Genomic DNA, 21155 nt, shown 5'->3' with positions numbered 1-21155 from the left:
GACGTGGGGCGGGCTGGCGAGGGCTTGTGTGAAATAACCAGGGTTTCCGACCGCACTGCTCATGAACCCTGGCGGTCCCACGGGACTAGCGGTGTGTACACTTTGCAGTCACTGAACGCGGCTCAACAGTAAAACCTGTTTGACTCATCTCCGTCCTCACTACCAGACTGTCGTGGCGTTTGTCTGAACCGGACTGCCCCTCCTGCCCCATTCCTCTCTGCCTCCTGAACCCCAAACCCAAGTGTTGCTGAGAAAGAATTTTCGCCTCTCATTCCTTGTAAACCCAACCGGGCTCAAAGCATGATCCGAGGGATTTGAAACTACCATACGTGCTGGCCAACCCGTGGCCAGTGTAAGCTTGTCACCTCCTTGGTTTCTCTCTCGACTTTCCCTGTTGCACAAAGTTCAGTTTGATTATCTGTGTGTCCCTGGGGAGAAAGAAAAATGGCCCAGTGCATCCTACTCCGGATGGGGAAGGAAGAAAACCTGTGGCCTGTAGCTCTGATCATCAAAATAAGGGCCACCAACCCCCCCCCCCCCATCACTTCACAGCGCTGGGACCAGTTTTGTTTCTCCTGCAGGGTTTCCCCAGATGTTTTGTGACTATGTCCCTTTCTCCAGCCGTTACATCCACAGAGCAGGGGTGCAGAGCGGGGAGCGCCGGGCCCGGAATTGCCCAGGATGGCCCAGCCGCACCGGGACCCCACAGTGCTTTCCAAGCTGCAGCAGAGGCAGAGCCCTGGCACCGAACTCATTGTAGTGTCCCTCCTACCCTCCGGGTCCGGGCGAGTCTCGTTACTCTCGGGTCACACATACGTAAAAAAAAAACGAAGATTTTTCTTAAGACGCTAAAGCTAACTGTGGTTCTGTTTTCCCACAAAACGACCCCAACCCTGGCGGCTCCTGTCCCTGGCTGTCAAAATGCCTTCCCCATAGGAAGTCCTTACAAGTGAGGAAAAAGTGTCCCCTCCCCCCCCCACTTGCGCCAGTAAGCACAATGTACGTGTTTGTGCCGTTTTGAATAACCCGACTGAGTGTGCGCTCGTTATTATAAAAGTATTTTTGAGGCCTCTGAAGACATAGATGGCTTTCCGGTTGTGTATTAAGCAGAGCTCAAAACACATGTAAACGTGCAGCTCCCACACGCCGGTTCTCTTCTTTCTTCCTCTCTCGGTGTCTGCCGACGCCAGGAGCTCGGCTCTTCCTCCCCCTGCTCCGCCTCGGCTCGCAGACACAGGATGACCTCCTTCTCCCTAAGGGCATAGTTGGGTTCCTTGAGTAAGTGACACGTTGGTGACTGGGTGCCAAGAGAAGTCGGATTTGCGCTCCTTGTCACACAAGTGCTAACAAATAGAAAATGAGCCACAACAGTTACAAACACGCGAATGGATCGCGATGTGCTTTTCCCTTGGCTTCCCGGAAAAAATGAAAACGAAACACCTTGTGCGAAACAACAGGACACACTTTTACTGGTGGTTTTAATGAGAGAAGCGCTTTTGGCAATCGCCACCTTCCATCGCCTACAGATCCCAACAGAAAAGCAGCTTTGTGGGGCGGGCTCGGACGGGCCGCCCCCCTGCACCGGCCGGGCCTGCCCTCCCCGTCCACACACCCGGGGACCCGGGGCAGCAGCTGGCTTGGTCCTCCCGGCTCCTCCGGCCTGAGCGCGCGTGGGTGGGCCGGTTAGAGAGGGGGGAGCTGACACGTGGTGGACTTTCACTCGTGAGGAGCAGCCGTGGGGAAGTGACGAGATTTCACTGCAGAAAGAAGGTCTTCCTCTTGGCCCCTCCTTTTTTTTTAAATTTTTTTTTTATAATCTTTGGCAGCATAGAACTGATTGTGGTCCTCGATGCATCTCTAACACGTTAAGCTTCTTTTTTCATTCTCCCCCCCCGCCCCCAGGAAATATTTCAGGTGTCCACGGAGTCCCTATATCCCGCCGCGAGCGAGGCCTCCTCTTCACCGAGTGCAGGCCGACCACCCTGTACTCGGGTCCCCTGGCCTGTTCTCTCCCAGGGCCACCTGGCCACAGGAGTCGGCGTCCGCAGCCTTCCCAGATGGTTCCTGGCCTGGGGGCCGTCACGGCAGGGGGGAGCCGCCGAGGTGCCGTCGAGGATTGGTGCCCGGCTCTCCGTGGGTGGGCGAGAGAGCCAGGGGACACACAGTGGGACCGGAACCTTCCAGAATGTCTCCTCAGTCAGGGTTTTGAGGGTGAAGGGGATGCGGAGACAGGAGAAAGAAAGTGCTGAGGGCCGAAGCTGGTGCAGGGTGACAGTGCGTCTGGGTAAGGCAAATGAGAGGCAGTGAGGTGATCTCGGAATGGCGTTGAGGCGGTCAGATCGAGGCCGGCTGGCTCACACGAGGGTCCCGGGCTTGGCTTTCTCCTGCCCGCACCACTGGACGTCGGCTAGTCCTGGGTAGAGGGAGGAGTCCAGGAAACAGCTGTCGGCGTAGCTCCTGCAGGGAAGGGGAGGAGGAGAGGGGGGTCTTAGGGAAGCAGCTGCTTCACCTCTGCTCCTGGCGGCCTCGGGCGGACCCGTGGGTTTTCACTCTATCCTAGAAGCTCGTTCAGAATGTCAGGTTTCCGAATCGTGGAACAGGTGGGATTGTGAACATGGTTTAAATGTTTTCCGAATCAATGCTGTTTACTTTTTTAAGTTTGTTTTGAGAGCAAGGAACACACACACACACACACACACACACACACACACACACACACCCCCAGTGCACTGGGGGAGGGGCAGAGAGAGAGAGAGAGAGAATCCCAAATCCCATCTTACAAACCAGGAGATCTTGACCTGAGCTGAAACCAAATGGTAGATGCTTACCTGAGCCACCCAGGCGCTGGGAATCAGTGCTGTTTACACAATGCATTGTTTTCTGATGATCAAAATGTATGGAAAACATAGGAAACTGTACTGAAAACAAGACTTTTTAAAAAAGTCACCACACAGGTGGAGAAGTAATCTTTACATATGACACAGATGTGCTGCGGCCAATAATCATTTCTAGAAAAATAGCCTCTCTCTAACCCCAAACTGGTTCCTTCAGGGCAAGATAAAGGTCAAACTTCACGTCCATGAATGTGGCACAGGGGTGGCATTGCTGGGCAGGTTCCCAGAGGCTGGCTCAGCGACTGGGAGCCGCCCCCCCTGTCCCCACCCCGCCCGCCACCCCCGGGCCCAGTGCTGGCTGGCGTGGCTCAACTCCGTGCTGTGTTCAGAAATGGCACAGGGGGCCCTGGAGTCCCCTGGGCGCCCTTCCTTTTGCTACGCTTCACGCGTAGTGTCCTGAGCTGGTTGTGCCAGTTCCTACAGGCCTGACACCGTAGGCCTGGAGCCCCCGGCTGCTGAATCGGCATGCCCGTGAACGCTGTTGGTGTGTGAGGCCGGGCTAGTCGGTCTGTGTTTTCACTGCTGGATTTTGAAGGTCGACACCCCATTTCGGGGTAGAAGTCTCTATGTGGGAACCCCACAAGGATTCTGCAGACACCGCAGAAGCCTGTTTTCTCCCCTGCTGCTCTCCCCACACCGGGGCTGGGTTATGGGTGGGCCTAGGGGAAGGGAAGGGACCCTAATCCAACAGGGTGCAGGGAACACTGAGGTTCAAGAGCAGGCCCCTGGACCAGTGTGTAAGACTCAGCAGTGGAACCCGTTCTTCTGTTTGATACACTGACCTCTCTCTAGAAACAAATGGCTGAAGGCACTGTGGATTTTCTACCTGCTTCTCATCAGACTTTTAAAACAGCCATGAAAGGGGCATCTGGATGGCTCATTGGGTTGAGCATTCGACTCTTTATTTCGGCCCATGTCATGATCTTACGGTCTGAGAGATCGAGTCCCGAGTAGGGCTCTGGGCGGACAGTGGGGAGCCTGCTTGGGATTCTCTCTCCCCCTCTCTGCGCCTCCCCTGCTCTCTCAAATCAGCCAACTTAAATTAAAAAAACCCATGCAAGTTGGAAAACACAAAACCTCCATAGCTAACTATGGCCTTTAATGGGAGTCCTGGGCCTGGAAAGCCTGAAATGCAGGGGGATTAATGCCACTTTCAGAAGCAAAGTTAACACCCATGCCCTCAGGACGCTGGCCACAGAGATCTGTTACGTACTCAAGTGGTGAAGGGCTGACTCCACTGTACATATTAACACTGACTCTTGCAGTTGTGCCTGAGGGACTGAGAAAGTTTTTCTGGCAAAAGGTGGTTGGATCCACAGGGGGCATAAAGTGTTTTGTGGGGGATGGTCCCTCCCTAACTCTCTCAGTCCTGGTGTGCCCTCCACCCTCCCCAGGGTGGCAGGCGGGTCAAGTCGAAGCTACTGTCACTGGTTCAAAGCAGGGCCGAGGCCCAGGCCACGCAGCCTCACACCCGGAGGATGGCCTGCCTTCTGAGAACGCGGTTCTCAGTGGGAGCAGGAAGGGGAGGAGACAGAGAGCCAGGAACCTCCAGCTCCATGCTGCCCACAAGCACGGGGCCGGCACGAGAATGCACGACTCGTTCGGTGCCACAACAGTTGGCTCCACACCGTGTTTCTGGGGTGGGAATAAATTCCGGTTACCTGCTCTGCCAGCCGGCCAGGGCATCTGTAGAGCAGACGCTGAAGATTTCCATTGGCCTCGATGCTACCGAGCCTTCCCCCTCGCTTTTTCCTCCTGGCAAGAAGGACCTCCCTGACGTTTGCCCTTCAAAGAACTGGGCTACAGGACAGGTCCCGGAAAAGACCAGACAGAGCATTTGCGTCTCAAAGACACGGGGGAAGAAGGCAAGTTTCTCCAAGAAGGATTTTGTTTCTTTTAAAATATCTGCACAGCTTTTGGAGTTGAATAGGGGGGGCTTGGGGTTGGTAAGAAATGATGGGGGGGGCTTTGAGCTGCTGCCTGTAGAGACTGGGTTTGTAAGATGGGGGCACCTGCTTTCGGTTCCCCAAGGTGCGGGGTTACAACTGGATCGAATAAAGTCAGTAAGCTTTAAAATTTAAAATGTAAAATTTACTCAGTTGAATTTTTTTCGACAGTTTGGTGGCGGCCACAGACCAAAGAAGACTTCAGGTGGCTTCAGGGACAAGAAACAGAGACAGTGGCACTGCGGACCCCTTGAGTTCTCGCTGTCACCATTCCTGAGGGCCCTGGGTAAGTACCCCTCGGTTTCGAGTTCTGCTCTCTCCGCCTTAAGCTCCCCATGGATCGGCTGCCCTGTCCAGTGGTAACACTCTGTGTAGACGGATCTGAGGCTACAGGCGAGGGCTCAGCCCTTGCTTACTCTGTAGCCCCAGTCAGGGGGGGGGGGGGGGGGGGTCCACCTGCTCAGCCTGAACCCCCAGGCTGTGGCTAGTCGGCTGTGCCCACGGCTGAGCTGTGTTGTGTTCAGGCCACAGCCATGTGTTGGGAACCGCAGGCGGTGTAGACGTGAGGCCTTCTCATGGCCAGTCTGCAGCATCTGCTCCTCGGTTACCACGGGTCTGCGCATGCGCATGAGGTCACGGGGAGGAAAACCGTTGTGACCCAGCAGCTCAGCAGCCAGAGCTGCAGGGTTGGCGGGTACAGGTCAGGTGCCTACAAGCTGTCCGAGTGCTTGGCCACCGCACTCGGTGACCGTTAGATGGACAGTAGGGCACCCATCAACCTCAAGAAAATTTGCACCCGACGAGGTGGACTGTGGAACGCCACGAGAGTCCCGGCCCGGCGGCACCTCCCTGGGCTCTGACAACCCAAGGCTCAGCCAGAGAGACGGGATCCTCGGCTTCCAAGGAACTGGGTGTTCCACCTCCCGGCACAACTGCCCTGCGGTCCCGGAAGCTGTGCAGAACTACAAAGATGGGAAAATCGTCATAAACCCAGCTGGGATTACCAGGGCCGCTGGGAAAGGATTTCAGTCTACCATGAAACCGGAGGGCATGGAAATGGAGAAGCTCACGCCTGTGCCCTCCGGAAAATGGGACTGAGAAACGGACCTGTTTCCTGCGAGGGCCTGCCTGATGGGAGCCTGAGAAGGGAGCACCCGCCTGGGAAGGCTCTCCGTCCTCCCCCAGGGAGCCGACTGCCGGACCGCGGACGCTGCCAGAGCACTCACCCCCGTTACAGGAGAGACGGCCTTCTCCGAGGCACAAGTCCCCTGTGCAAGGGCAAGGCGGCCACGGACGGGCCCCTTTCACCCCAGCTCAGAGACGATTCCTTACAACGGGGGACACCAGGTCCTAGGTCAGACGGGTAGGGAAAGGCTGTCCTCCACCAAGAGGACATCTCCCCCGAAGGGCACACTGTCAAACCAAACCCGAGTCTGAACACCACGTATCCTGTGCTCTCGGGAGGCCTCTAGCCCTGGGGGCCCAGGCATGGCAATGCTCTAAGGGTGACCCTCACCCCCAAACCCTGGTGGTCTTATGCTAAAAAAAAAAAAAGTTACGATCTCTCATGCACATGGACCAGCAGTATTGAAGACAACCTGGAATTTCAGTGGTCATTTCAAGAAATGTTCCGGTTAGGTAAGTTCACTCACTGAAGAAGTGCACTGGAATGCAGGGTTCCCAAATGAAACAGAACGGGGGATCTATTTCAGTCAGCATGCAGAAGCCTCCAGAAGGCTTCAAGATTCTGAAAGTGCTTCATTGAAAGATTCACAGCACAAGGATAATCAAAAGTTACGGACACAAGAGGTACCTAGAAGAAGAGACTGAGGGGCCTCCTGGTGCCTCCCCTTTACCCTCCTCTGCACCCGAGTACTCAGGGTATTAGTCCTCTGTCTGAAGGGCCTTCTACCTGTTAGAGACTACACGACCAAACACAAGTCTGTCAGAGGAGGGCCCCCCATACGGGCCCCTCACAGGATTGGCGAGATTCTCCTGTAACTGCAACCAGTTATTCCTGAAACAGCCAAACTAAAATTAACAGGACCCCTTGTCAAATTCTGGTAGACGCCCACGTCATACTCTGTAATTTACAGCCCAGGTGCTCCAGAGCCCACAGACGGGAATCCTGGAAAAGCAGAGCGAGAATCCTTCCCCGAGTTAGCTCTCCCACGTTCCCGCAGCCCACTCGGGAGAGGAAGGTAAGACTTCCCGTCCCTTCCTGTCCAATTCCAGACCCCCAGGTTATGACCCTTTCCCTCCCCGGGACAGCTGGTGCCTTCTTGTGCCCTGGGTGCTTAGCAACCGTCCTGTTGGGGACCCCGGCGTATGGTCAGGCAGAAATGTGGGTTGAACTCCATTTCCGGCTGGGGTGCCAGTTCGTGGGAATGGTCTGTTCTGGCCAACTTTGGGAGTGGCTCCGGCTCTTGAGACTTGTACTCTTTGGGGCCTCTCTGAGGAAACCTTTTGTGTCCATGGGGTTGTTCTGTACTGCCAGGAGCTCAAACCTAGCAAGACAGATTTTAAGTAGCTCTATGGTCAGAAGTTGGCCAAATGGGAAGGACACAGTCACCATCAGAGCCAGATAGCACCTGCTTTGGGGGCTTTCTTCCCTAAGCCAGAATGAAACTGTGTACCCAGAGGGAAAGAAAAACATTCTGAAGGGTCTACGGAAGGTTTACTAAAACAAGCCAGAAATAAAGGTCTAAATCTAGAACATATGAATCTTTTGATATCCACCCTAGTTGAAGGTCTCCTTGATACAAGGAAGCAAACCAAAGATCACGTAGTTGGATGGTTGGCCTGTGTTGCAACCCAGTTTGTTGAGGAATTAAAAACAGGGCTCCCTGTCTCAGAGCAAAGATAGGTCTAGGAGCCTTGCTCATCCCACTCACCGTTTTTACCAATTCCCAAGCCTTCCCTGTCGGTCTCAGAAGGCCTGCAGGGATTTTAAGAGATCTGGGTTTAAGAAACAAAGGCTTCTGGGAATGTTCTACTTGAAGGAATTTCTCTGGTAGGCCCTCTCTTTGAAATGCAAACTTCAGGGAAGTTATTTTGTAGCAGATGAAAAAGAGGGGGAAGGCTATTTGGAACTTAGGCCAATGAAAATCTTAAGTGTCTTCTCCATAGCTGCTTGGGCTGTCTGAGCAGGTAACCTGAAACTATTCCCACTTCCAGAAACACAGTTGGGATCCAACTGTTCTTTCGTAAATGAGTCCGTTTTGCACAATCGTACTGGTCTCATGGCTAAAATTTTAAACGAAAGCTTTTAGGCTCTCTATCCATCTATGTGTCTATGCATGTGTGTTGTAAATGGATGACATTTTTCTAGCTCTAGATGGTACGGATAAAATTTGTAAAAGAGTTCTAATTAACTGGCGTAAAAAGCACATATATCAAATGAAGTTTTCTTAAACTGTCGCAAGGAGAGAAACAGTACACGTATTTCTCAAGTTCCTGTGATCTAGGATAAATCCTCAGTAAGTAAAGGCTCAGGTTTATAGGTTTAATTAAAATAGGGATGTCTTCAGATTTATCAGCATTAAATACATTTTTATTCTGTGTTTACTAGTTATTTAAATTACTAGTTATTTAAATTCGTGTGGTCCCAGTGACAAAATTTGTTAGCAAGGAAGGGAACTTAAGATGTTGGTCAGCCGTTTAAGGTCTTGAGGAATTTTCATGACTAATGTAAACACAATCATTAAGAACAGGTGAACAGGCATGTATTGGTCAAAGTCTAACAAACTGCCAGTTTTATAGCATGACAGTGACTTGCAGACACCGTCCATCCACGGGGGTCCCCCCTGTTTTGCACAGTGACCTTGGAAGTCATCTCCTGGCCGGGTGGTCCAGGAGCACCTCTGCCTACCGTCCTCACCCTCTAGGACTAGTAGGAAGGACGAATGGCATCACTCAAAAGCCCATTAGGAAAATTCTATACGGCTTTGGAATTTCCCTGGACCAGCGTGTGGTTACGGGTCCTTTCGAATCTGAAGTCCTTACCTGCTGAACGCCTTGCTCCGTACAAACTAGTAACCGGCCGAGGCGCTCCCCTGCTTCCGGCCGGCCGAGTGCCCTGCCCCTCACAGTGCCCAGCTGGGCTCATGAAATACCGCCTCAGAACCACCTCTCCCAAGTTCAAGGGGCTGAGGCTGAACAAGGATACACCCTGACATCTGATTTCCCTTCCTGAGCCACGTCCTGGAGAAAACCTGCATTATGTCAAGTCAAGGACACCCTCGTCACTGGTCTGAAAGGACCCCTCCTGGTCCTGCCTACCAGTCCCTACATCGCTCCACGTGGAGGCATCTGACCCACGCATTCATCGGTCCCAGCTTCTCAGAGTCACAGGACCCGAAGGCCCCCAGTGCCCTCCACACAAGGCACCCAGGCCACCAGAAGCGGATGGCATCCCGACGGGTCAACCGGGCCTGGAGAACTCATGACTGCCACCACCGTCCTCCTGTACTCTGAGAATCACCCCGGGCAACAATCACCCAGACTCTTCCCCTCCTGGGCTGTTTCTCGTTTGCTCTTTTCTGTTGCTCCTTAACTTGGAAATAGAATACCTTCCTCCACCTCTCCCAGGCAGTTGCCAGCAAAGACCGCCTTTCAGACCGCTGGATTTGCCACCTGAAACTCCGCTCTGTCCGTGATGTTCAAGGCCCTGTGGTCTTTCCCGTAACCAGTTTTTCCTCGGTCCCTAATGCCAGACAAACGACCTCTGAATTCCCTTTGATGTTACCTCACAGTTAAACTTCTGCGGGAGGCTTCCCAGTGTCTTGTTTTAACCTTCCTCCGATGATACCTATACTTGACCAATTAAATACAGATGCCTGTGCAAACCATAGTACACTGGTGTCACTACGTTAATTTTTTTTTTTTTTTTAATAATTTTAGAGACAGAATCCAAAGCAGGCTCTGTGCTGAGCTTGGGCAAGCAAATGCCAGTCTGACACCCGGACCCTGGACGAAGTCTCCTTGCTCTGACCCTCCACTTTGACCCAATGTAAGACGTTGCCCAAGTGTGGCCTTGAGCTTGCTACTCTTCCTGAAGCTGCTCTCACCTTGAAGGAAGGGGTCCGTTCATGGCATGGTGAAGAAAAAGAAAACACGGGTCATCAAAAGGTGAAGTCCAAGCAAAACACTTGGCAGTACACTGGGGGTTCGACCAAAAAGAGGAACTGCAGAGCCAAACTAAAACGAGTCACTAATGTCAAGGACAAAATGGAGACACGCAATGCTGGCTCATAAAGGAAACTTAACCTGTCCTTACAAAAATGACAGCTATTGCCAGAAAGCCGCAGAAGACATCAGCCACCCTCCCAAAGTCCGTTCTCTCCAGGACCTTTCTGGGCTTCCTTCACCCCTGCACATACGCAGTTTGGTTGTTGATCCTGCTGCTAATTCAGAAGCGGCCACGGAAGTCTGGTGGCCTGGCCTTCCTCAGCACCAAGGGACCTGTGCTCTGTCTAGCCACGTCCTTGCTCAAGGAAGGGAATGGAGGGGAAACAATGGGTAAACCACAGAGCCGATCAGCCTGCTTTCTGCAAAAGACTGAGCGAGAGAGGGAATGTGAAGGGATTTCCACCTAAAATTGGTAAGAAATGGAGACTCTCATGCATGTGCCCGTCAGTAGCATGGAATGTAACAGAGAAACTGATTTTCCACGAATGCCTGACTTACAGAATACAGAGACTTAGTGCCGAAGCAGTGAATGTCTGCCCAGGACCTCCTCCTGTGCTGCAGCGAAGCGGTTTGTTTAGACTCGGGCTAGACTCGTCCCTCTTCGCACTCTCCCCAAATACGGCCACCCCAAGCCCTCCAGGGACTCGCCGGAGCTCGCTACGACACGCGTTTCCCAAGGTACAAATCTGCCCTTCCCAAGTAAACTCCATTTCCAGTAATCTGAGCTTGCCTCAGTTTACCTCCTTACTGAGGTCGTTAGCCATTACCGGGAACATTCCAGTGAGACAAGATCGTTCATTTCAGGTCACCTGAAAGCCTGGTTTGCCAAATGAAACGGAAGGAGTTACTTATTTTCATTGGCGTGCAGCAGACTCCAAAAGGCTTCACGATTCCAGAACGGTTTCATTTTAAAAATCACTGCAAAAGGATAACGAAAAATCAAAGACACAAGACGCACCTAAAACCACCCTGAGTTGACATGACTCCGCCTGCTCCCCTCCACCCTCCTGCGCCCAGGAGGACTCGGGCGCTGCCACCGCACTGCCTTCTGCGCGGAGGGACTCCCGTGACCGCAAACAAACGTGGGCCTCCACACGAGCCCTTCTCAGAGCTGACGGACTCAGCGGGTCCTGGTAACCTGCCGCCCCGCACCCGACTCAGCAGCCAACAGGAAACTAAAACTGGAATTGATGGAAAGCCTGGCCCAGGTCTGGTAGCTGCCAGGGCTATCCGGTCCCCCCGCTTCGGACCCTGCAGCTCTCGAGAGGGCCGGAGAGAAGCGGCAGAAGCCGGGGGGTGGGGGGCGGGGGGCCCTCGCCAGAGGCAGCGTGCCTCCATCTCTGCTGTGCCCATTCGGGAGACGCAGGTCAAGTCTCATATTCCCTTCCTTTCCGTATCCAGACCCATTACTCCCCCGGGGACGGCCATCTTTGGGAATGTCTCTGCGCTTTGCACCCACTTTGAGGATGCCTTTTGCATGCATGGGGTGATTACTGCCTGAAATACTGTCCGGGCTGAGACCGCACAGGACTTAATGAAAGATTTTTAAAATTTTTAATGTTTTAGTTATTTTTGAGAGACAGCACGAGCAGGGGAGGGTCAGAGAGAGAGAGAGACGTAAAAATCTGAGGCAGGCTCCAGGCTCTGAGCTAGCTGTGAGCACAGAGCCTGACGCGGGGCTCGAACCCATGAACCGTGAGATCATGACCTGAGCCGAAGCCAGACACTCAACCGACTGAGCCACCCAGGTGCCCCCGGAAAGATTTTTAAAATAGCTCTAGGGTCAGTTGTTGGTTAAATTGGAGGCTCACATTCAGAGCCTGATAGGAACTTTCTTTTAGACCGTCCCCCTCCCCCCAGACTAAATGAAACTATGTACTCAGAGGGAAAGCACGTCGAAAAGACCCCACAGCTCTAAATTAGATTTCCATCTCAGATCAAGATCTCTGGGAGATAGAGAAGGAAGCTGAAAATGACGGACCGGGGGCTGAGCCTGTGGTGTCACTCAGGCTGCAACCCAATTCTGAGACATTAAAAACAACTGCTGTCTCGGGGCGCCTGGTTGGCTCAGACGGTTAAGTGTCTGACTGCTTCGGGCGCAGCTCAGGCTCTCACAGTTCCTGAGTCGGGGCCCCACGTCGGACTCTGCGCTGACAGCGCGGAGCCTGGCAGGGATCCTCTCTCTCCCTGCCCCTCGCTCTCTCTCAAAAATAAATACATGTTAAAAACAAAAAAAAACACCTGTGGTGGTCTTAGGACTCAAGTCTTCATCAGAACAGAAATGGAGCAATTCAAATGGAAGCAACTCCAAGCCCCCTGTCATTTTTACCAATCCCCAAACCTCCCCGATGCATCTCAAAAGAATTGTAGGTGGTGTAAAATTCCGGTCTCAGGGTAAGAATAGTACTTCTGAATGAACTTGTGTTCCTTCTCTGTGCCACAGAGAGGCCAGTGTTCTATTTGGTCTTCTCTAGGAATCAAGGTTGTTCTTATCAGAAGGGAAAAAAGGCGGGACACCGTGTTCTTCAGAAACAAGGGAAATGAAAAATCTTGACCTCACCACTCTGAGGGAAAAGTGTTTTTTTTGTTTGTTTGTTTTTGTTTCTTTTACCAGAAGCACGATGTGGATCCAATTCTCCTATAAACGGGTGAGCTTTACGTTATTTCACCTGTCTCGGCTAAAATTTTAAAGAAGAGCTTTAAGGTCTTTGCATCTGTTTCTGTGATTCTCTAAGTGTCCAGATGCCATGTCCTACACGTGTCTCTGCCCCTGCCCGGTATCGCCAAACTTAATTTGTCAAGGGCTCTATGTATCTGGCTTAAAGACAAGCAAGAGCCTTACAGATTATGCACACTCTAAGAATACTAAAAACTAACCCAGATGTTTTCAGGTTCAGGTTCATGTGGTCTAGGGTAATCTTCAGGAAATTAAAGTTAAAGTTGGTTAGTTTAATTAAAATCGGCATGTCTTTACAATTACCAGCATGAACTAGAATACTACTTTCCTTCCTAGGGTAACTAAAAGTCAAATAAGCTCATGTTCACGGTTACGGAATTTGCCACCGAAAAGACAGTTTAAGGTGACAATCAGCTGCTTAATGCTTATGAGACTGAGTAATCTAAAAATTAAGAACAAGACAATCAGAAGTACGATAAAAGTTTATAAATGAACTTCTCAGCAATAGTTACACTTCTGTTCGGTCTACTTAAAAAGTAGTTTCCGGGGGTGCCGGGGCAGCTCGGGCGGTTGAGCATGTGACACTTTGGCTCAGGTCATGATCTCACCGGCATGAGATGGAGCCCAGGTTGGGCTCCGTGCTGGGCACACACAGGTCCTGCTGCAGATTCTTTCTCTAAAGGAAAAATAAAAGTTTGCAAACTCTTTTTGGTCACTTGAAACCTGAAAGTTATAGTGAGCTAAGTCAGAGGATGGACTTTCATGACTATCTAATTTCCAAATACTAAAATTTAATTACTGAACACGGACTTATCAACTTTTCACTTCCTTTTACAGAGGACCTAAAGATATTTGGGCCTATTAGAAACCGGTTTCAGGCCATACAGAAAAGTTTACTATGAAGAAGAATTTACTTCTAGAAATTGTGAAGTGTGTTTATAAGTTTGTGAACAAGACCACTCACAGTGCTTTTTAAGAATTCTGAGGGTTAAGAATTCTCATTAATATATGTAATTAAAATTACTTACAAATAATCAAGTGTGGATGGAAAGTAGTCCAGTAAAATGACTGGTTGTTCTCCGCCAACTTGACCTCATACCACATTCCCTTCCCAAGATCCTTTTTCTAAAAACCACCCACCAATTTTTTGTTCCATGGAACAAAATCTGAATCGATCTAAAAATTGGTAGGTGGTTTGTGGGTAGGAAATTTGATATGTGGTCAAGTTGGCTAAGATAGGAATGGATTTAAGAGTTTTAATGTTTATTTTTGACAGGGAGAGAGAAAGAGTGCGAGCAGGGGAGAGGGAGACACAGAACTTGAAGCAGGCTCCAGGCTCTGAGCCCAAGACGGGGCTCAAACTAAAAAACTGCAAGATCATGACCCGAGCTGAAGTCAGATGCTTAACCGACCAAGCCACCCAGGTACCCACCATGAGTTTTAATATCAAAAGCACACTGGTGCAAAAACCAGAATTTGGTTCTGTTAAAAGGACTAAGTCTTTTTGATAAGCAACTATAAAAGATTGTTTACCTTTTAAGAAATCTGCCTGGACAGCAAAATAATTGACTGTGCTTCGTGGGGTTTTTATGAAGTCTTCTCAATATCAAGAGCTCAGCTTTGTTCACACCCAGGACACTTTCTCTATTTGCCTTTAACATTCTGTCACTGTGGTTACATAGGTAATGAAGTATTGTGATCCTATTTAGTCCTGTGTTCAAACCTATTGATATTCTGGCAATTTCTCATAACCAGATTCTCAAGAGTGTCTGCCTGACCTTAAGGTAACTTTGAGATTTCCCTAGAATGTCCCTGGGAAATCCCAAAGGATTTGTCTCTCACCTTATACAAGATGGTGTCCTGATTAGGTTTACTTGCTATGTTAAAATACGTGGGAAGGAAGCATTGTCAAATAAGTGATAAAAACATTCTTAGGTTATCTGTATGGATCATGTTACTAGTACAAAAGGTCCTGAAACTGTATGAAGCTTCTCAAACTCTGACACGTCCTGGTGTAATATTCTTCATACATCCAGTTATTATCTTAAATTTTGTGTATCACGGACTAGCCCAATGTCCTCATCTATCCCATTATAGTGAACTGCAGTCAGATCTTCAGCGTTGTCATTTACAGACACCTGATGGTTTTACTCTGATGTGACTCATGGAAGGCACCCTACCGCGAACTCGGGCCCACAGGCACTGCGGCCAGGCTCGAAGGTGCTGGACCTGGGCTGCCTGTTTTAAAACCGAGGAGGGCTCTGTCTGACTTCGGGCCTGGTGCAAAGGCTGAGGACCTCAACCTCTAGTGGACCAAGAAAAGAGGTCACCTGCCTCCCAAGATGTGGGGTAAGAGAGCTGCTTTTCATTCCTCGCTCCCTGACAGAGGTCTTCGTGATTCTTTTGTGCGCCATTTCCCTGGCCTGAAAAGGTAATGCCGTTGTCTGCACAGCTCAGGCCACTGCAGAGGGAAAGGGGACCTAACCTCCGAGAGACTGTGGCTCTCCCGCTGTGCGTGGAAGGCCGTCCCTCTGCCCCTCCCAATGCTTCAGTTTCTCTCTCGTGTCACCATCCCTGGTTAAGAATCCCGGACCCAGGCAACTTTGCAGCCAGGCTCTAGCCAAAGGACGGGACCCAAGGGCAGGGTCACTAACTGAAACCACCCGTGGGGTCTCCTGGCCTCCAGGGTGCTGCTCTGTGGCGGCCCAAGCCTTACACTTAAACAGGAATGACTGTGAAGGATTCAGGCTTCAAAGTTGCTTCCCGCGACAGACCCAACCCCCTGGACAGGAGTCAGTGCAAGTGAGGCCGCAGGTAGCAACCGCTCCCGCCCCCCTCCCGGTGCGGCCGCCGCTCCGCCCTCTCTGCCCAAGTTCTCGATGGTAAGACAGCCCCTGATTCGCGTTCACGGAGCCAGGCGATGGGGGCGCGGCCGCCACCACGGGCTACACTTGGACAGACCTTTCTGGGGGAGGGACACTCAGCGACACAAGATCACTAGACAAGCCAGCTGGCTTAGGAAAGGGACCCCTTCAGTGGGGTCTTTCCTTTGGGGGCCGTGGCATCTGGGTGGCTCAGGTCGTCGTGTCACAGTTTGTGAGTTTGCACCTCTGCGTCAGGCTCTGTGCTGACAGCTCGGAGCCTGCTTCGGGTTCTGTGTCTCCCCGTCTCTCAAAAATACACATTAAACACCCTGCACTCTAGCCAGTGGGCACGATCCGCTATAATGGCCATCGCCCCGCTGCTTTGTTCTCTCAAAAAGCTTTCAGTACGTGTTCGCAGCTTTGAACCACCCAGCAAATGATGTCCTGAAGAACAGAGCTTCAGAAAAGGACCAAGAAGGACCAATGGAAAGAACGAACGTGATGTCATAACCTGTGAGCACCACACACACACAATCACCACACGACCACAAGAACGCCGGAGCCGCCGCTGCCTTACGTGTGATCCCATCTCTCAGGCTGCGTCGGATCAAGGGAGGGAAGTGGTGAAAACAAGAACACTGGCCCCAAATGGAGTCACTTGTGCTAAGCCCCACGTCACCAAACCTTAGTTTCAGCTCTCCCAGAAGTGGAGTGTGAAACCAGTCACTCAGGGCATCTGTCAGACCCCTGCCATCCCCCTAACGCTGAGTGACTTTTTGGTCTCGTGTAGCCTCCCTCTCACTATTCAAGTCTCATTTCCTATAGCTCCTCTGAGCTCCTTTCTTCTGCTAAATAAGACACTGCTTCATTCATAAGTGGTGAATAAAGCCAATAAACTTTCAGATCGCCTCCCTTGCGTGTCGTTTGTTCCACCCCATCTTCCGCTTCAAGGCTAAGCCGTGTTCTCCTCATCCCCCGTCGGCCAACTCCAGCCTGTCCCATAATCTCGTCCTACCCTGCTTCTCAGGCAGAAGTCTGGCTCTTCAGCGCAGAATGAGGGCCTTTGGTGTTTACCAAAGACCTGTGTGTTTGCCCCTGCAGTGGCCCCTCTCCACGTGCTGTACCCCACCTCCATCCGGGCTGCAGAAGCCAAGTTCAAGAGGTACAGCCCTGAAACTAGAGTCGTCCCCTCCCCTTGAAATGGTCTCAGAGCAGTTAATACATGAGCCCTGCACTTACGACAGCTGGTTCAAGGTGTGGATTTGAACTCTGGTCTCGAGCATGGTTCCAGGAACATATAATTTTTTGGCTGAATAAGCTTACAACGTTTGGTCCACTTCTGAACGGTATTCTTAATCGTTTTAGTTGACCCTTGAAATGCTATTTACATTTCAGTGTCTTACCTTCCAGTTCGATTTTGGTTCTTGGGAACCAGAGCCAGACGAGGTGTCACTGGTTTGAGGCCTCACCAATTTGCATGGGCATGTGATTCACCCAGGAATCTCAATCAAATGCAGATTCAAACTCAGTAGGCCCAGGAGCCCAATGAGCTCCCAAGCAGTGAGGACAGTGATGCTCATCTATGGACCACAGACTACCTGCCCTCAGGAAGGCTGGAAGAAAGCAGGGGTGACCTTCAGGTGACTGAGTCAACTCCGTCTGTTTGAGGCCCTCTGCAGTGCCATCTGTAGGGGATGCACCTCCTTTCATGGACATTGATCCCTACACCAGTAAAAGCTTCTGGAAGTGTCTATACAGAGTCTGGCAAGGGCTAAACCACACTGTGAGGTCTTTTCCAGGAAGTAGCATTGGGAAGATCTAACATCGAACGTAAAAACATAAACACAGAGTCCCACACATATCTAGAAATAACACACAAAAATAATGGCTCACACAGCATTCAGAAGTTCCTTCCGGAAATTAGGATACGGACTGGACCAGGAAAACACATGCAGCACCCCTGCGACCCTGACAGACTCATGAGCAGTGAGGGGGGCGAGCTGGGAACACCGAACATGCCCTTACGGTACCTCTATTCATCAGTGCTTTGGTGAGTTGGAGACTCAGACCCATCCAGAATGGGCGAGTTTTCTGTTGCTTCTCTGAACAAAGGCGAGCAGGAGGAGGAAGAGAAGAGAGGTCATGTTAAAGAGAGGAACTGGCACAGACATGATTAGTAGCTTACTGATAACATTGGCAAGGTAGGCTGAATATACACCCAGGCGTTAGTGACAAACACTAAGTCCTGCAGAGCTTTCAAGCCCCAGGACTGAACCCAAGACCTCTCGGGTTTGTTAGGAAGGCAGCGTTGGCACTTTCCCCCCATTTCTTATTTTCTTCTCACAGAGAACAGGGACTGGTTGCTTACGATCATCCACCTCCCTTCAAGGACCCAAATCTCTCTGCTCCCAATTTGCCCAAACTCCTCACTTGCTCTAAATTAGTAAGTCAGGGAATGGGCCCAAGAATCTGCATTGGTGACAAGATCCCAGACCACAGACACTCAGGCTGGTGGCCCAAGGACCGCACTCTCAGAACCACTGGCCAGTGGAGAAGAACAAGACTCTGGAGGTCAGAGAACGCAGCTTCATTCAGCTGTGGGACCCCGGGCAGGGGACTTCCTGTCTCTGAGCCTCATCTATGCCGCTCTAAGATCCGGGTCCTTCTCCTGCAAGGCTGAGGTGGGGAATATGTGAAACTTCTAAACGTTAGTAAAAGCTCCAGGCCTCTGAGTGCACCGCAGGCACCCCGTAACCGTCAGCTCCCCTTCTCTTCTGTCAGATACTACACCCCAGATAAATTTACAGACACAGAAATGTCCGCCAGGCACAGGAGCCTGAAACCCGGTCAGTGGAGCCAAGTCTGGTCCTGTTGCTCTCCCATCATTCCGCCCACAGACAGCTGTCACCTTTTCCCAGGCCTCCCCGTGGACGCTCCAGCAAACAGGGGGCGTGCGAGGAGCAGCAGGAGAGGCAGGAAGTGTGAGGGGAGCGGTTTACGGGTTTCTGCTGGCCCCTCGGGTCAGACATCTAGCCGTCCGTGAGCCTAGAATGCTCTGTGCCTACATTTGAAGCTGAAAAGGACTCGTGGTTTCACTGCGTTGCTGGGGGTCACGATACCGGCACCTGCCCCCCTTGGTTTGTGGTTAAGAACAAGCAGCGGGGGCAGGACAGAGACCTGCTCGGAGCCTCCTCCCCTTTTCCCCCAGATGCATCCTGATTCCAGGAGACGGGGAAGGGGGGTCTGGAGGAGCACGTGAGGCTCAAACCCCCCTCCCCTTCCTGCCCGCTCCCCCATCCACCCCCCAAAGTCCGCCTGATAGAACCTGAACGCAAATCAAGCGCTGCCTGGAGTCCTGCCCAGAATCCCGTTTGACTTCCGGCACCGACCTTCCCCACGCTCCCAGGGCCACCACCGGGGTGAAAGGAGCCCAGAGAACTGGCCCCTCTAAAGGGACAGGGACGGACAGGAGCCAGAGAGGAGGCAGCAGCGATCAGGCGGCTGCCTGGGGAAGGAAGGGGTCCCCAGGAACAAGCGCCCACGTTCCTGGTGGGAAGCCCTTCTGCCAGCTAGGACCCTGTGTGTCCTGCATCCTTCCTACCCGCTGAGGAAGGCCGGTCATTCTAGCGCCTGGAAGGAGGGGTGGCAGGTGTGAACGCGGACTCACCCAGTCTGCCAGGTCAGGATGTGGTGGGGACTGCTTGGAGGTGTCGCTCCGATTTCACTCGACGGTGTTGAGCTTCTCTGGCTTTGAGGTAAGGCAGCTGCGGAGAGGTGACAGGGGCAGGGTAAGATCCGGGGAGGAGGCGGGGGCAGGGTCACGGCGGGCATCCCCACCCCTCCCCTGACTTTGGGCCAATTCTGTCTTCTCCAAAGTGTCTTTCTCATTAGTGAACTTGAGATACAGCTGCTTAGACTTGCTGGTCTACAGTATGTTCTGGAAGAGCTACCTCATCACTAGACCAGTGCTACGATTTTGCTAGAAGGGCAACCCCCAGTCCTGTCACACCGCCGCTGCTGTGGACGGTGAGAGAGGCTCACGTTCTTTAAATGATGCAAGTGGCGCATTCACTCGTTCTTTCTCCAAATCCCCCTGCGTCGTCTCGGCAAGCGTCACTGGGCTTATGGCATAGACAGAGGACGAACATGGAGAAGGTTCTAGGACCTCCAAGTCCATGGTTTCTTTCACGACTGCCTGAATCACTTCTGTTCTCCTCTCTGGAATTCTTCATTTGGCCAGTGTGCCGTAATAAACTGACGCGTCACTGAGGACCAGGGGGGACAGACCGCAGGAGGCGTGAGGCCTGGCACACCCAGCCAGCCAGCTGGTCCCTCTTCTTTGTCCCGTTCCTTCCAAGGCCCAAGAATCCCCTCCAGTTCCCAAAGGTGAACCCCATTTTCTGTCCTCCCCTCTGATCTTTACCCTTAACTCTTTCCTGTCATAAGTCAGATGCTGACTTGGAGCCTGTGTGACCACTCTCCTGTTCTATTCTTAAAGATCATTTTATTATGTCTCAGCTTCCTCCCCTTTCTCCCCCTGTGGTCGGAGCAGAACCTTCTGCCCACACGGTCCCCCTCTGTGCATGCCGAGCCCTGCGGGTCACCGCTATTCTTTCCCAGAGAGGGACCGGGAAGGGAAAGTAGCCTTGACTTTTGCACATCCTGGCACTGCTCCGTGCTCTTCGTACAAGAAGAAAAGGGAGCCCTTAATTCGATTAGGGAAGCTTTAAGATGTGGTATCCAGGTACCCAAAGCTCTTTATAAAAATTCTTCTGGCCGCCTCCTAACACCCCTGAGACAGGAACGCAGGAACATTTGGGGCGGTTACCAGCTCCCCCTTCCCCCACCCCCAGCCGGTCAGCCCAGGGGACATGACCAAGACCATGCTTGCAACAGGTATCCCTCTGGAAAGGGCCACTGGGGGTCTGTGACTTACTAGGGTCTCTTTGCCAGGATAAAGGTGCACCTTTGACCGGAATAAACCCTGAGACACGTCTGCACAGGGCTTCTCCGATTTCTGTCCTCACAGGAAGTGGCCCGAGGGAAGGTCTGCATCCCTACCCAGGGTGCTGCAGCGGGGCAGGACTTGGCCCGGCCCGCTGGGGAGGGGTGGAGGCGCCCCGCGATCTCTGTCCCCCGCAAAGCCAGGAGGCCTGGGACGGGACAGCGTGAAGGAGAGGACCGGAAGGCCCCCAGTCTCACCGGTCGGATGGACAGGTTTCTAGAATTCACCGTCTCAGAAAAGCTGGAGGCCTGGAAACACGCGCCCCTACCCCGCCCCGGGCGCCCCGCTCACCTGACGTGGCCTTGCACATCTGGGGCATCCTGGTGACCCTGCTGTGCGCCACGAAGGTGCTCTGGGAGGAGGTGCTGTACTGGGAGCCGCTGTCCGAGGAGGTGGAGCTGGTGTGCGACAGGCGGCTGTGCTCCTTGTGCGAGGCCGCCGAGCGCTGGTACCACTGGCGCAGCTCGTCCGAGACGGCGGCGCGGCCCGCGCCCTTGTCGTGGGCACCCTCGCGGCCCAGCGACGGAGTCCGCAGGATCTGTGAGCGCGACGGCGTCAGGCGGCCCGCGTCGCCCTCGT

General features: G+C 52.4%; 1 protein-coding gene and 2 long non-coding RNA genes across 3 annotated transcripts in view; 2 read left to right on the top strand and 1 right to left on the bottom strand.

Moving 5' to 3' along the window:
- Window positions 1–1444: 1444 nt before the first annotated feature.
- The window catches only part of FRMD4A (FERM domain containing 4A), a 619483-nt gene continuing 599772 nt past the window's right edge, over window positions 1445–21155 (bottom strand). Inside the window, exons 25-27 of the mRNA XM_029955588.1 lie at window positions 20868–21150; window positions 19239–19335; window positions 1445–2457 (exon numbers count right to left, since the gene is read on the bottom strand). Of these exons, the coding sequence (XP_029811448.1) occupies window positions 2355–2457; window positions 19239–19335; window positions 20868–21150 (483 nt within the window). The 3' untranslated portion in view covers window positions 1445–2354. The remainder of the gene's footprint in view (window positions 2458–19238; window positions 19336–20867; window positions 21151–21155) is intronic.
- On the top strand, window positions 5017–14013 carry LOC115304962. Its single transcript, XR_003914691.1, has 3 exons — window positions 5017–5126; window positions 6937–7041; window positions 13984–14013. It is a non-coding gene; the product is annotated as an uncharacterized LOC115304962 (long non-coding RNA).
- Window positions 14093–16473, top strand: LOC115304959. Its single transcript, XR_003914688.1, has 2 exons — window positions 14093–14131; window positions 14842–16473. It is a non-coding gene; the product is annotated as an uncharacterized LOC115304959 (long non-coding RNA).

Source organism: Suricata suricatta, chromosome 10 (assembly GCF_006229205.1).
Source record: "Suricata suricatta isolate VVHF042 chromosome 10, meerkat_22Aug2017_6uvM2_HiC, whole genome shotgun sequence".
In the NCBI taxonomy this organism is placed as follows: Eukaryota; Metazoa; Chordata; class Mammalia; order Carnivora; family Herpestidae; genus Suricata; species Suricata suricatta.
Note: the sequence above shows the minus strand (reverse complement) of the source record. Positions and strands in the feature narration are given on the sequence as shown.